Here is a 14,821-nt window from a genome sequence, read left to right as displayed (position 1 = left end):
AACAAGTCATATTCAGTTAGGTCGAGTCAAGCCTATTTAGCATAACCCAACCCCGTCTAACCCTTTTTTTTAAAAAAATGAAAAGGAGTATACGAGTCTCAACCTAAAAATACTTTGTACTATGTATCAATCTATCATACCTCCCACTATACGTTACCCCTTTAAAAATCATCCTCATTCGAAACAATGGTCGAACGCCATTTTACTTTCAATCTATTTAGAAACCATGCAAAAAGTCTGTTCTCCTTATGTGATGAACGTATACACATTGCAAAGTAAACATAAAAGAAAAAATAAAAAAATAAAAAAATTCAAACAAGCATAACAAATCAAAATCAACACAAAAACAATAAAATTAAGCAGCATTAATATCATACAAAATCAAAAAATTAACCAATTCCAATCATTAATCTCACAAAAAATCATAAAATTAACAAGTACCCATTAACTCAAATCTAAAGACGAACAAAATAAACCCAATTAAACTCCCCAAAAAATTGACAAATAATACTAAGTATTAACTCATGACTCTTGTAATTTATTTTTGATTTATTTTATTTGTTTGAATAGTCAACCTTTAATTAAATTTGAGTTAAACTACAAGAAATCTAACCTTAGGTCCCAATTATTGACCCAAAAAAAAGTGAGGTTCCAATTGGTGATTTTTGTGTAAAACTTAGACCCTAATAATGGCCTTAACTCATATTTTGTGGTTGGTGTTAGCAATATTTCAATGTCATTGATGAGCTAACCAACCTAACAAATTTACTTCTAATAATTCAATTCATCCATTTGGTAGCCGATAATAAAACATATTGTTGTATATGTGATTTTACGAGAAATCTGTCTTATTCGAATCCATTGACAAAACTATTTAGTGTTGGAAGTCACGTTGAAGTGAGGTTAAATTGTTAAGTTAATATCCGTTCTTTTCTATTTGTCTTATTTGTAATATTTTCGATTGAAAAGAGAGAAATTTTGACCTTGAGTATTTGTTAAATAGAAGTATTATCGATAAATATAATATAAGGAAAAAAACTCATGCGGGTGATAGTTTTGTTTTGATTTATAGTTTCAAATTTTCATAATGTTTAAATGTGTGCATTTAAAAATTGTGCAAAAATACAAATAAGACCAACACAAAATTAAAAGAATAATTACCTTCAAAAAAAATTAAAAGAATAATTCCTCAGATCGCTAGAATGAATATTTTGAGTCACTTTTGCTATTACTAGCGATAGGCACGTGCATCCCGTGGTTATTGTTTATGGTTGTTTTTTAAATCATAACCATATTAGTTTGCATTCTAGGAACTACTTTATAAGTAAGAGGATAGCTTGTAAATTTGTAATGCTATCAAATGGCTAGCCACGTTTAGCTTGATTCATCTATTCTTATACTAATAGGTATAAAGATTTAGTGGAGCTACACGGAATACACAAGAAAAACAGACATGCTAAGTTTTGCATGTAGTGTTTCCAGTTATACATACGAAGTATATTTATCGGCAAACAAATCATTTCTTTTGCCCATTGTCGGTTACGGGTCTTGCATTGCATAAACCTGACCTAGATGACAGTATAAAAGCAGAATAATTAATATACAAATAGTATTAACACTCTTACGTAGCTCGTCGGCCGTTGCCTTCTAAAATTACTTCAGATATGTTATTAAGTGCTTTACCTCCTACCGAGAAGTACAACCGTACAAGTACATGAACAAATGTAGGGATATAAATTTAAAAAACATTACAGTTTCTTAGATTTTAGCTAAGAGTATAATCTCAAATCATACCACAATCATTTCAAAATGATTAAATAAAATTCCATAAAGATCAAACATTTTCGGCTAGTCTATGACATTTCGAGTCAATGAACGCATCAAGATCGAACTTGGAGATTTTAAAGATCTTAAGACATACGTTCTCCAATCGAGAGTTTTGATTCCTAGCTTCTCGATATTGTTAGTCTCCAAAATTTAGCTCCTTTGGTCCTATTTTATATCAGAGAAAGAAAAATCAAGTTATGCAATTACAGAAACGTAGGACGTGTTTGGAAGTTTCAAGAGGAAAAAAAAGAGAATGAGATACATGGTGCTATATACCACTCCCTAAACAACCAAATACAGTTGAGTCTTTCCCTTCTCTCCCTATACGACCAAATATCCTCATCTAAATGCACTATAACAATTGTTTACCATGAACTGAAAGCGGATAGAATAAAGAACATAGTGCGAATACTGAAACACATCAATCGAATAACATAAACATTGTCTATAATCATTTTCTGAAGATAAACATCTCCATGTTAAAACTCAACCCACAAAACAACACAAAACGTCACATAATTCATGTCAAATTCTAAAAGCCTAAAAGGATATGAAATACGTACTAAATTCATGGGTTATAGTGTTATACCTTCAAGTTAGACTCAATGAGGCCAATAACTCTAATGAACTTTTCGTCGTCAAATGGTTAGGCCATAAGGTACAGTTATTATCATGACACGTCATGAAGCAAAGTATAACACAAACAAGTGAGCATTATTAAAAGTTCTGTTTTTTTTTTTGGTAAATAGTAAATGAGCTAATTAAATTTGCAACATCTGGTGTAGATAGTCATAAGAATTTTCTTAACAATAATCTCTGAGTTCCAATAAACTATACCTTGAATTTTTTTTCCTAATTAAATTGAAATTGGTAAAGTCTAGTTCAATAAACTATACAACTATGATATCAAATACTCAAGCAGAAGAAGCACGCTATGCCTATTACTATGAACAATAATTATCAAGGAAAACTCAAATTGGAATTAAACAATTGATGCTAAAAGGGGGTTGGGGGGAATCAACTACTCAAGGAAATTCCAAATTGGGAAAAATCAGGAAAAAAGTATAATCATGTATTTTTTGCAAAAATAAGATAAATTCACAACAAATTCAAACCCTGATTCTAAGCCAACGTTATTACAAATCATTGGAAAAAATGAAGAAAATAGGAGTGAAAATAAACCTGACTACGGGTGGATAAATTGAAATCCTCAATTTAGATGAATCGGGCACCGACGAAAATGTTAAGAGAGAGAACAATACCTCAACATCTTCAAATCATTGGTTTTTAAAGGATTCAATCGATATTCTCATTTACACCCCTGCAATCAGATAAATTTAAACCCATATTTGAGACCAATTTCAAATAAACAAACACATGCATGTAAAAATCTGATTTAAATTAAGTATGAAATATAGACCTGTTGGTGATCACACTCCTTACACTACAACTAATCTTCTATTGTCTTGTTTACATCATGCAGCAAGCAGTGCAGCACGCATCAATATCCTTACAACATCAGCTACACCTGCTCAAGTCTTCTAGAAGAATCCAGCCTAACTGCCTCCCTTAATTATAGGATTCAGTTAGCATTCTGTTAGACTTGTATTAAAGCTGTTAGATTGTATTCATTCTGATGTGTCAGAATGCTGCCTTCTCATTGGCTTCAACACGTATTACTACTGCTATATATATACTGAATCATGCTGTAAGAATCATTCATTCAATGAGAATCACAATTTTATTTCATCAAATTCTTTCTTTCTTTCTCTCTTTCTTCTTTCTGTTTCTCAATTCAGTGATTGTCTGTAGACAATCATAGTTCAAGAATCACCTAAAAGGCTGATTCTAACATGGTATCAGAGCAGGTGATCTGTTGATCCTGCTACATTTGTTCGTTTGATAATCAATCTGAATTTTACAGTTGATTTTGTTTCCAGAAAATTTAGAATTCAACCACAATGCCTGCAGATCAGCAAGATCAAACACTAAATCCTAATTCTGCTTACTATCTAAGCAACAGTGATTTGAATGCCACAAAATTAGTGAGCATTGAATTTGAAGGACAATTTTTCAATGACTGGAAACGATCTATGATGATTGCTCTTTCAGCAAGGAATAAACCGTGCTTCATAGATGGCACTCTCAATCAACCTGCAGCAAATTCTCCAAACTACAGATTGTGGTGCAGATGCAATGACTTGGTGATTTCTTGGATGCTAGCCTCACTTGAGCCCAAAATAGCAAGGAGTGTTTTGTACTTGAAGACTGCAAGAGCAATTTGGCTAGAACTGGCTGATAGATATTGTAGAGAATCTGGTCCACAGTTATTTTCTGTTCAACAACAGTTGAGTGAGTTGACTCAAGGAGAAGATGAAGGAATTGCTAGCTTCTTTACGAAGATCAAGCTGTTTTGGGACCAACTTGATGCACTTGAACCTCTACCTACATGTGTTTGTACTGGTTGTAGTTGTACATTGACACAACAGCTTCTCAAAACTCAACAGAATCAGAGACTCATTCAATTTTTGATGAAGTTAAATCAAAGGTATGAACATCCAAAGAGCACTATCCTAATGATGAATCCTTTGCCTACAATATCAAAAGCCTATGGCCTTTTACTTCAAGAAGAGCAACAGAAAGAGCTGCATGATCTCAAGCATCAACCACATTCAGAATCAACTGCTTTCAATGCCAGAAGATTTGATCACAAACCTTATAAACCTCAGTATATACCTCAATCTAGTCAATACAATTCTGGTACTGGATATCAAGCTGCAGGAAATATAAATCAGTACAGAAATTCAACAAGGAACAATTTGTTCTGTGATCACTGCAAGATGAAGAATCACACCATTGATAAGTGCTGGAAGCTACATGGATATCCTAAAGATTTCAAAGGAAAAGGAAAAAGAGTAGCAACAGCAGCTTCATTGGATGAATTTCCTACCAAAGATACACAAACTGAGAAAGAACAAGGGGTGGTTCATGCTACTTTCACTGAGGAACAATACAGTCATTTGATGCAATATTTGAACAACAATCAGGTTGCTAACCAAGCTGAGAATTCTAGCTCTCACTCACTTGGATTAGCAACAACCTCTCACAAAGGTATTTTTTGCTTGACTGCTAATTTTAAAAGAACATGGATTCTAGATAGTGGTGCCAGTGATCATATGTGTTCTGACTTGTCATTATTTGATTCATTTGAAACTGTGAAAGATAATCAACATACCATAACCATTCCTGATGGAAATGAATTGCCAGTTAAACACAAAGGCATTATTCATCTAGGTACTGGCATTGCACTCAGAAATGTGTTACATGTTCCAGAGTTCCATTTTAATCTGATCTCTGTGTCCAAATTGTGTTATGATGCTGGCTGTTCTGTTTCTTTTACAAATAATGATTGTTTTCTTCAGGAACTTTCCAAGAGCAAGCTTATTCTGCTTGGTAGGTCAAATAAAGGACTGTACATATTAAATGATGAATTGTTAGCTTCACGCAAGATCTTGCCTCACAATAACTATGCACTTACAACTGCTGGATCAGCTGCTGTTCAAGAAGCCAAGTTATGGCACCTTAGATTGGGCCACATGTCATTTGGGAAAATAAAAAGTCTAAATGGAGTTGATGTTCCAGGCTGCTTAGCAGAATCATTTTGTCAGATTTGTCCATTAGCAAAGCAAACTAGGTTTCCCTTCACAACCAGTTGTATTAAGACCACTAAGGCTTTTGAATTACTACATATTGATGTATGGGGACCTTACTCCACTTTAGATTCTTCTAGGTGTAATCAGTTTTTAACAATTGTTGATGATTATACCAGAATGACATGGACTCATCTTATGAGAAATAAAACTGACTCATTGAAAATTATGGATCAATTTCTAAATTATGTTGAAACTCAGTTTGCTTTACAAGTTAAACATATCAGATCAGATAATGCTCCTGATTTGATTGAAGGAGGAATGAAGGATTTATTTCTTTCTAAAGGGATTTTACATCAGAAAAGTTGCAGCTATACCCCTCAACAAAATGGTGTTGTTGAGAGAAAACACAAGCATCTCCTTGAAACAGCTAGAGCTTTGTTATTTCAATCTCAACTTCCTGACAAATACTGGAGTGAGTGCATTCTCACTGCAACATATCTCATCAATAGAATGCCCTTGAAAAGCATCAATTTCTGCACACCCTTTGAGAAACTCTTTAACAACAAACCTGATTTGTCTCATCTCAGGGTATTTGGCTGTCTTTGTTATATCACAACACCCAAGATCAACAGGAATAAATTCAATCCTAGAGCAGATCCCTGTGTTTTTATAGGATATCCATCAGATCAAAAAGCATACAAAGTTCTTAATCTAGCCACAAATAAGATTGTTACATCTAGAGACATTGTTTTTCATGAGAAACATTTTCCATTCCACTTTTCACCAACACCAACCACCACCTATAAGAATCAATTCTTCCTACCAGTGGCTACAGAATTCACTGACTTGTCCACCCTTCCTGTTTTTGATTCAAATCCACCTTTTCACTCTTCTGATTCTATAGCCACTCCTGACACAATCTCTCCCCCTCTCTCACCTACTTCTTTCCAATCCTCTCATCCAAATTCTATACATTCTCCTTCTCCATCTCCTCCTCCTAATCTCATATCTTCTACTGTTTTTCCTTCTTCCCCACCAAATCAATCCTTGGAATTTCCAATTCTCCCTCCTAGAAAATCCACTAGACAAACTAAACCACCATCTCATCTCAAGGATTATGTTTGTCCTTCAGCTACCAGACACTGGTGTAATATTGTGGCTTATGACAGCTTGCCTGCTAAGCACAAAGTGTTCATTGCTGCACATATGGATCTTATTGAACCTACTTCTTATTCAGAAGCTGCTGCATATACAAATTGGGTTACAGCCATGGAAAAGGAGATTACTGCCCTTAACAACAATCACACTTGGGATTTTGTTCTTCTTCCCAAAGGCAAGAAAGCCATAGGCTGCAAATGGGTTTACAGAATCAAGAAAAATGTTGATGGTTCACTTGAAAGATATAAGGCAAGGTTGGTTGCAAAGGGTTTCACTCAAAAGTTTGGGATTGATTATCATGAAACATTTTCTCCTGTGGTTAAAATGTCCACAATCAGATGCTTAATATCTCTTGCTGCCAGTAAGCATTGGAAATTATTCCAGCTAGACATCAATAATGCATTTCTACATGGCACTCTTGAAGAAGAAGTTTACATGAAGGTCCCTGAAGGTGTTACTGCTCCTGATGGTCATGTATGCAAGCTCACCAAATCTCTTTATGGTCTTAAACAGGCATCCAGACAATGGTTTTCCAGACTTTTAAATGAACTTACCACTCAAGGTTTCAAACAGTCAAAGAATGACTATTCTCTCTTCATCAAGCATGATTCTACAGACATCACAGTGGTGGCAGTTTATGTTGATGATATCATCATCACAGGTTCTAATGAGGACACCATTACTGAGTTAAAAAGACACCTACACCAGACTTTTAGCATCAAGGATTTAGGGCTTCTCAACTACTTTCTTGGTATTGAGGTTTGTCACACATCAGATGGCTATATTCTCACTCAAAGGAAGTATACTAAGGAGTTGTTACAAGATTGTAAGCTTGACATTACCAAACCAGCAGTCACTCCATTTCCCTTGAATCTTAAGCTTTCTACTGATGGTGATCTTTATGACAATCCAGAACTCTATAGATGTCTTGTTGGCAAGCTTAACTTTCTCACTCACACTAGACCAGATTTGGCTTTTGCTGTTCAGTCATTGAGCCAATTCATGCATTCACCCAGAATTCCACATGTTAATGCTCTCTCTCACACTCTGAGATATGTTAATCATACAGCTGGTCAAGGTATTCTTTTAAGAGCTACTGACAAGCTTACTTTACAAGCTTTTTCAGACTCTGATTGGGTTGCTTGTCCCACAACAAGAAGGTCTGTTACTGGCTATATTCTTTTACTAGGGAATTCTCCTATTAGCTGGAAATCAAAGAAACAATCCACCATTTCCAAAAGTTCATCTGAGGCTGAATATCGAGCTATGTCACAAGCTGCTGGTGAAGTTTCTTGGATTGTTAGGCTCTTAGAAGAGTTAGGTGTTACTGACCTCCAACCTGTTCAGCTCAATTGTGACAATCAATCTGCTTTGCACATTGCCAAGAACCCCATCTTTCATGAACGCACTAAACATATTGAAGTTGATTGCCACTTTACAAGAGATAAGGTTCTTGAAGGTCTCCTACAACTAAGTTATCTCCCAACACAGCATCAGTTAGCTGATATCTTTACTAAGATCCTACCTAGTCCTCAACACAGAACACTTTCATCCAAACTTGGCATGATACATGTTTCTCCCATCCCAAGTTTGAGGGGGGGGGGGGGGGGGGGTGTTGGTGATCACACTCCTTACACTACAGCTAATCTTCTATTGTCTTGTTTACATCATGCAGCAAGCAGTGCAGCACGCATCAATACCCTTACAACATCAGCTACACCTGCTCAAGTCTTCTAGAAGAATCCAGCCTAACTGCCTCCCTTAATTCTAGGATTCAGTTAGCATTCTGTTAGACTTGTATTAAAGCTGTTAGATTGTATTCATTCTGATGTGTCAGAATGCTGCCTTCTCATTGGCTTGAACACGTATTACTACTGCTGTATATATACTGAATCATGCTGTAATAATCATTCATTCAATGAGAATCACGATTTTATTTCATCAAATTCTTTCTTTCTTTCTCTCTTTCTTCTTTCTGTTTCTCAATTCAGTGATTGTCTGTAGACAATCATAGTTCAAGAATCACCTAAAAGGCTGATTCTAACAAGACCTCTGATTATTTAACTTACCTCAAAAAATGAAATTAAACCCCAAACACGAATCCAAACTCTAATCAATGAACACAATAGGAAAGGAATAAAGCTTAATGTAGAACATTTTGAAAGTTGAGTAATGAATCATAATTATCTTGTTGAGTTTACTTGCCACGGGCAATAATTGGTTTTGAGATGAAGGTAAGTGAGAGAATGAGGAGGTGATATGAAAGAGAATGAGAAATGCTCATGTTCTAGAGTACTCCGTATTTAATTTTAATGTGTTTAATTATTTATTTATTAAAGGGGAGGGGCAAAACTGGAAACAAAAATTACGCAAAAACAAGATGAACAAGATGGGTGTTTCGGCTTTTTTAAGAAGAAAAGAGATATACGAAGTATATATTTTGGCAAAGTTATGTAAAAACATGAATACAAACTTAAAACAAAAAAATAAAAAATAAAAAAAAGTGTATGTCAAATGATACTTCAAAATAAATCGAGCCCTACTTTGTCAACATTTTATTCGAGGATGACCAATTGTTAGACAACTAACTGGAGTGATTGAATCTGTTTAGTGTAAAGTAGTCAAATATTCATGAATTATACTTGATGAATACTCCGTATTGGTTATTCTTTGATTAATTTAATCTGTAGATGACTTTTACACCTGTTTAGTAGAATATACTCATCTAATCCCATCATATTTCCACTAATTGTGACATTCTCTTTTTGACTCTTCCTCTTAGATATAGACCAAAGGACAACCTGAATTGTTATTTTTGATTAATAAGCTACGTTACCTGGAATAGCTCACATACCTATACTCAGACCGCGTATGCTTTTTAATGTCCGAATGGCTATTTTATAAAAAAAATTGCATGATTTAGATCTAAAATAAAAGTAAAAATTTGTAAATATTTATGTCGAGTGTCAAGAATCCAACACAAGTATTGGAGATAAATTATAAAACGAACATTCAAGATAACAAAATATGACTGACAAACCATCGAGTATGTTGTAACCGTGTAACCTTTAGCCTATTTTTTTTTTACCTCGATTAGAAGAACAAGTCTTTAACATCAACTTGAAAGCCAACAAGGGGTGGTGGCGCAGTTGGCTAGCGCGTAGGTCTCATAGCTAAGTTGAGTGATCCTGAGGTCGAGAGTTCGAGCCTCTCTCACCCCAAATCTTTTTAAATAATTTCCTTTTCATTTGAGGCGTTTTGAGATAGGTTCCCATTAATTTCTTGTACCAATGCTCATTCATATTTTTGAATGATTTTGTATTAGCTTCATAACAGAAAGGCAAAGCACACGATTACCATCATACTCATACCAGAAACTACTGAGTACTTCATAGTATATTTGCATAGTATGATCACAATATATCTAAACTCAATTGTACGAGAAATCTATGTAAGCGTGTTTATTTCCTTAGTTCTAAAAAAAGTTTAGTGAAGTTCCTGCTGTCCGACTAGACATGTTTGGTAGACAGGTATTTGTTTGAATTGAAATTTATACCTTCATTAATCTTTTACATCACACAGTTCTACGGGTTTAAACTGCTTATATTCCGGCCTCCTCAAACTCTGGCTGTACTAGCCAGCATGCCCATTATGCCGTGAGCAAAACATGTACAGCAATGACTGATACTGATAATTATTTAGCCTACCAAAGAAAACGAAAAACATAAAAGAAAAATACTGATAAAAAGGTGAAGGAAGATCAAGAGGGGTCTCACAGTCGATTTCTATGCTTTGAAATTTACAAACTTGCAAACCAAAGTCCTTGATTATACTCCATCCATCTATAAATTACTTAACATATACACCGCACTTATTTCGTACGAGAAAAGAGTTAAGATGGAAACTTGTTATCTACCAATGGAATTAATGGATCAGTAACGATCTGAGGCTGGAAATCTGGATGCACATAACGAGCGAGCATCTCTGCATAGAGTTCATACCTTGCAGTCATTCTGAAACCCCACTTATCTTTGATCTGCCTACAGAGGTTTAAATCCATATCTGCAACCATCAAACCATCTCTGTAACGAGAGAGGGACGGACTGCAAGAAGCATCTGGTGCAGAAAAATGACTGGAACCGTAGAAGTGACCAAAATCCTTATGCTGTGGCTTTCCATCTCCAGAGGTGAATGGATTCGGGAAGCTCTCGGTTCCAACCCGGTTTATTGAGCCAACGAAATAATTATTTGCTATTGCAGCATTACGTGCCTGTTAAATACAAAAGAAACGGTGGAAAATGTTACTGAATTTATAGCTGTTGCTAATGCCTATAAATGGTCCATTGGTCCCAAAATCTGTTGCACACTTTGTAAGGGTTGTGTTCAAATTAAGGACAATACTTGAACACACTAGCAAACTACTAGTCACTATGGAATAGAAGAAAAGCAACAAGTGAATAAAGGGGGAAAAAAGACAATGATGATAGATGATACCTCAATTGGCCACATGGGTTCACTGAGTTCACCAACAGTAGCTGATGGGTTAAATACTATCTCTGCTCCATTCAAGCCAAAAGCCATCCAGTTTAAAGGATGATGCCTACCATAGCAAATGTTAACGGCAATTTTTCCAAATGCTGTCTCAAAAACGGGGTGTCCAGTGTTTCCTTCCATGTAATATGTGCTCTCATTGAAGTCCCCAACCCTAGGAATATGGTTCTGCCAAACCAAAAACACCTTTATGAATTTATGACCATTTTGAGAGGTTCTTATAACAAAAACAAATTTAGTTACCTTTCTATGTACGCCAATGATGTTACCCTGATTTCCAATAATAACAGCAGTGTTCCATATTGTCTCTCCATGTACAACATCCCTCTCTAGAATGGGACTTACAATCACCATGTTGTGTTTCCTTGCAAGATGTTGCAAAAATTTTGTTGACTCCCCATCGACAGGCTCGGCAAATTCACACCAACTTTTCTCTCGGGTACAAAACGCAAATGGCATAGTCCATGCTTCCTGTATAACATGCATAAGTTAGATACCATTGTATAAGGATTATATACTTGAGAATCCACAATTGTCATTCTGAAGCAAAGTTAAGTCTTGTTTGGCACAAGGTAATAGATTAAGGCGGTGCTAATGAAATTCTTTTGAAAAGAACGCTCCATGTGAATGTCCAAGGTAATCCTTCTCTATCACCAATTCTTTCAAATACACACCCATTCATTACAATCTACTGAAGTGGGTATGAGTGAGCATTCCATATTCCATCACCACTTGTACACATGGAGCATTCTATTATCCTACGCTGTAAATAGAACCGTCGGGCATAGAACCTCTAATCAATAGGAGCTAATAAGAGTGTAAATGCAAACAAACTTCAATATTGCTAAAATTTCCCTAATTTTCTTTTTGTTGTGTCCCTTTAAGTTTTCCCTATGCCACGATCCCTTAAATGACCATGAGGGACAGGGACCATAACTTTACTCTCACACTACTTTTGGTACCACCAGTTTTCTCTTTCATCAACTCCACCCAACCAAACCTTTAAAAAGTAACCACACTCTGATAGGGCAATCTTAAAGGGACAGAAGAAACAATATACAACATCTTTTACCAACTGTGCAATTAAAATATACTTACCTGAAGGCATAAAATATTGACTCCTGAAGCACCTGCAGCCTCTATTATGGGCTTCAATTTCTGAAAAATGGCCCTTCTCTGCTCTAAAAAAGGTTCTGTAGTGGGAAGGGCGATAGAATTCTGAATAAGACCCACTCTTACAATCCGAGGCTCTCTTAGAGATTCCTTCTGAGCTTGAAAGCAGTATGCCTGTGAAACAAAGCAAGCAAGGAAAAGAATGTTACATCTAAAGCACGGAGTAATCACATCTAGACGATCTAGCACATTATACGAGCCACAAGGCGCAGCTGACTGCAAATTGAGATTATAGGACGACAAGGGCAATATAAGGTATATCAGGTGTTGCAAAACAACAAAGAGTTATCAGAGTTCTTTCTGGCTCATCTAAAGTGTAAAGTTATAGGACGCCATCAAAGGCTCGTTTTTATTACTCCCTCCATCCTAAAACCAACTTCTCATTTGACATTTGATGGTCAAAGTTAGATAAAATTGCCCTTAAATTTGGTAAAAGCTAACAAAATCCACCCGGTCAATAACTACTATAGTCTAACAAACCATTTTCACAAATGGTCAACAGTTTTGATTTTAGAGCTAGGCTAGATTACAAAAAGGTCGAACATGAAGTTGATTTTGGGACGAGGGGAGTACTACTTCGATACAAGCAATATAATAAAGAGCGGAGTACACTCCTAAGTTCCAAACCAATTCACCAAGATTTTCATGGTTTAATGCAACAATTTTGAGAAAACGAACACTACAAAGTTATCAAATTGACAATTAAGACAATACATGCAAATCTGAAGATCAGAATCATGGTCCAATGCTACAAATTCGAGAAAATGAACACTACAAAGTTATCAAATTGACAATTCAGACAATACATGCAAATCTGAAGATCAGAATCATGGTCCAATGCTACAAATTCGAGAAAATGAACACTACAAAGTTATCAAATTGACAATTCAGACAATAGATGCAAACCTGAAGATCAAAATCATGCTCCAATGCTACAAATTCAAGAAAACGAACACTACAAAGTTATCAAATGGACAATTAAGACAACAGATTCAAACCTGAAGATCAAAATCATGGTCAGAGGACAAACTTGAAGCTGCAGCTGGAAGTGTGATAGGATCAAGTGGTTTTCCACAATTCATTCCATGAATCAACCTGCTTACTTCCTGCCAATTCATTCCATCCCACCATCAAAACATCACAATGACACTCACTTTTGATAAATAGCAAATTACAACTACAGAAAATACATCAATTTTTGATATAATATTAATCCGCGATCAATTCAAAATTCCTACTCTACATCAATGATACTGGAGGATGAACCGGAGATCAAATCTTGGTTCACGTAGCCAACCCCATCATTGGGATTAAAGCTTCAGTATTATTGTTGTTGTTGTTACACTAGAAATCAACCAACAAAGGTTCAAACTTTTTACATATTTTGTTTAATTTTTTTAGATTAGACTGTCAAACCGTCATATACAAGAATTTGGCGATTATAAAGCCATTCAAGAGTAGTAGTTCAAATCAATTATAAAAAAATGAAAAGAAAAATAGAAAAAGAAGGAACCTGGAAAGTGTCGACAGGGAGAGAAGAACGAAGGAGGTGGTGAAGCGATTCGAACCCACAAATTGAACCATTAGAGGTGGAAGTGACCACCTTTGATGGGTTTTGTTCTCTGTTTCCATTTTCGGTTATGCTTCTATCTTCCATTCTCGTTCTCTTTCTCTCTCTGATGGATTTGCAATGTGATTTGGGTTCTATTGATCAAGATTCCAGATTGATCAAAGATGAAACTCTTAGAGATGGGGACGACTTTGCAGTTTTTGCACTCACCTTTATCCTAGTTTTGTTTTTATTTTCTACTTTATTGAATCATTATTGAATCTTTTGGTAGTTATGGGATTAAAATAATTGGATTATTAGTTTTAACTTTTTCGATGTTGCTAACGCAGTGATTAGAGTTTTTTTTTCCAGGGAAGCATAATACTCCGTAGCCGATAATGGAGCTTTGGGCTTGTGGTTCGCAAATTGAATACCGTTCTGAACGACTACATCCGGTGTATAAATCATAAATTACGGATCGGTACATCAGTTCCACATTATAAAAACCAGATAATGGAGTTTTAATTCGTAAGTATTAAATACAGTATATAAAAACACTAAAGGGTAGGAAAGATTAATGTTACTAAGAGAAACCTAAGGACCACAATACCGTTCTTTTTTCTCTTCATTGACCTCTTCCCTTCTCTAACAAATAGAAAAAAGAAGTACAGGTTAAGAGCTTGCAACATCGTATTTGGTACGTTTTCTTCACCTCTAAAAAATTGAAGGTATAATAAGTTCAAATAAGTTGCAACTAAAGCTTATCAGGTCAATAACTATTAATTAGACCCTCTAAGTTCCAATAAGGTCTATAAGTTAGAATCTCTCAGATCTATAGATCCTATCAGTTTTAACAAGTTCAGATAAATTCAGTTTAAATAAGCCCAGATTTTATCCAACGAATAAAAAA

General features: G+C 35.4%; 1 protein-coding gene and 1 non-coding gene across 2 annotated transcripts; one reads left to right on the top strand and one right to left on the bottom strand.

Annotated features, from left to right (window-relative positions):
* The first annotated feature begins 9,772 nt into the window (after window positions 1-9,772).
* Window positions 9,773-9,859, top strand: TRNAM-CAU (transfer RNA methionine (anticodon CAU)). Its single transcript is given in 2 exon segments — window positions 9,773-9,810; window positions 9,824-9,859. It is a non-coding gene; the product is annotated as a tRNA-Met (tRNA).
* Window positions 9,860-10,363: 504 nt separating this feature from the next.
* On the bottom strand, window positions 10,364-14,292 carry LOC110801430 (beta-ureidopropionase). The gene is made up of 6 exons (XM_022006800.2): window positions 13,876-14,292; window positions 13,361-13,468; window positions 12,288-12,476; window positions 11,433-11,660; window positions 11,133-11,357; window positions 10,364-10,908 (listed from the first exon to the last, which is right to left on the bottom strand). Exons 1-6 carry the CDS (start codon window positions 14,017-14,019, stop codon window positions 10,531-10,533), a joined length of 1,272 nt encoding a protein of 423 aa, XP_021862492.1. The 5' UTR covers window positions 14,020-14,292; the 3' UTR covers window positions 10,364-10,530.
* Window positions 14,293-14,821: the final 529 nt, after the last annotated feature.

This window comes from Spinacia oleracea, chromosome 4 (assembly GCF_020520425.1).
Source record: "Spinacia oleracea cultivar Varoflay chromosome 4, BTI_SOV_V1, whole genome shotgun sequence".
NCBI classification, from domain to species: domain Eukaryota; kingdom Viridiplantae; phylum Streptophyta; class Magnoliopsida; order Caryophyllales; family Amaranthaceae; genus Spinacia; species Spinacia oleracea.
This window is presented reverse-complemented; position numbering and strand designations above follow the sequence as displayed.

Excerpts from the sequence above, each read along its gene's own strand:
- LOC110801430 (XM_022006800.2), bottom strand. The coding sequence starts at position 14,019 with ATGGAAGATAGAAGCATAACCGAAAATGGAAACAGAGAACAAAACCCA. Across the intron at positions 13,469-13,875 it reads TCCCTGTCGACACTTTCCAG|GAAGTAAGCAGGTTGATTCA; the intron begins GTTCCTTCTTTT and ends ATGAATTGGCAG. Across the intron at positions 11,358-11,432 it reads TCATTGGCGTACATAGAAAG|AACCATATTCCTAGGGTTGG; the intron begins GTAACTAAATTT and ends TTGGTTTGGCAG.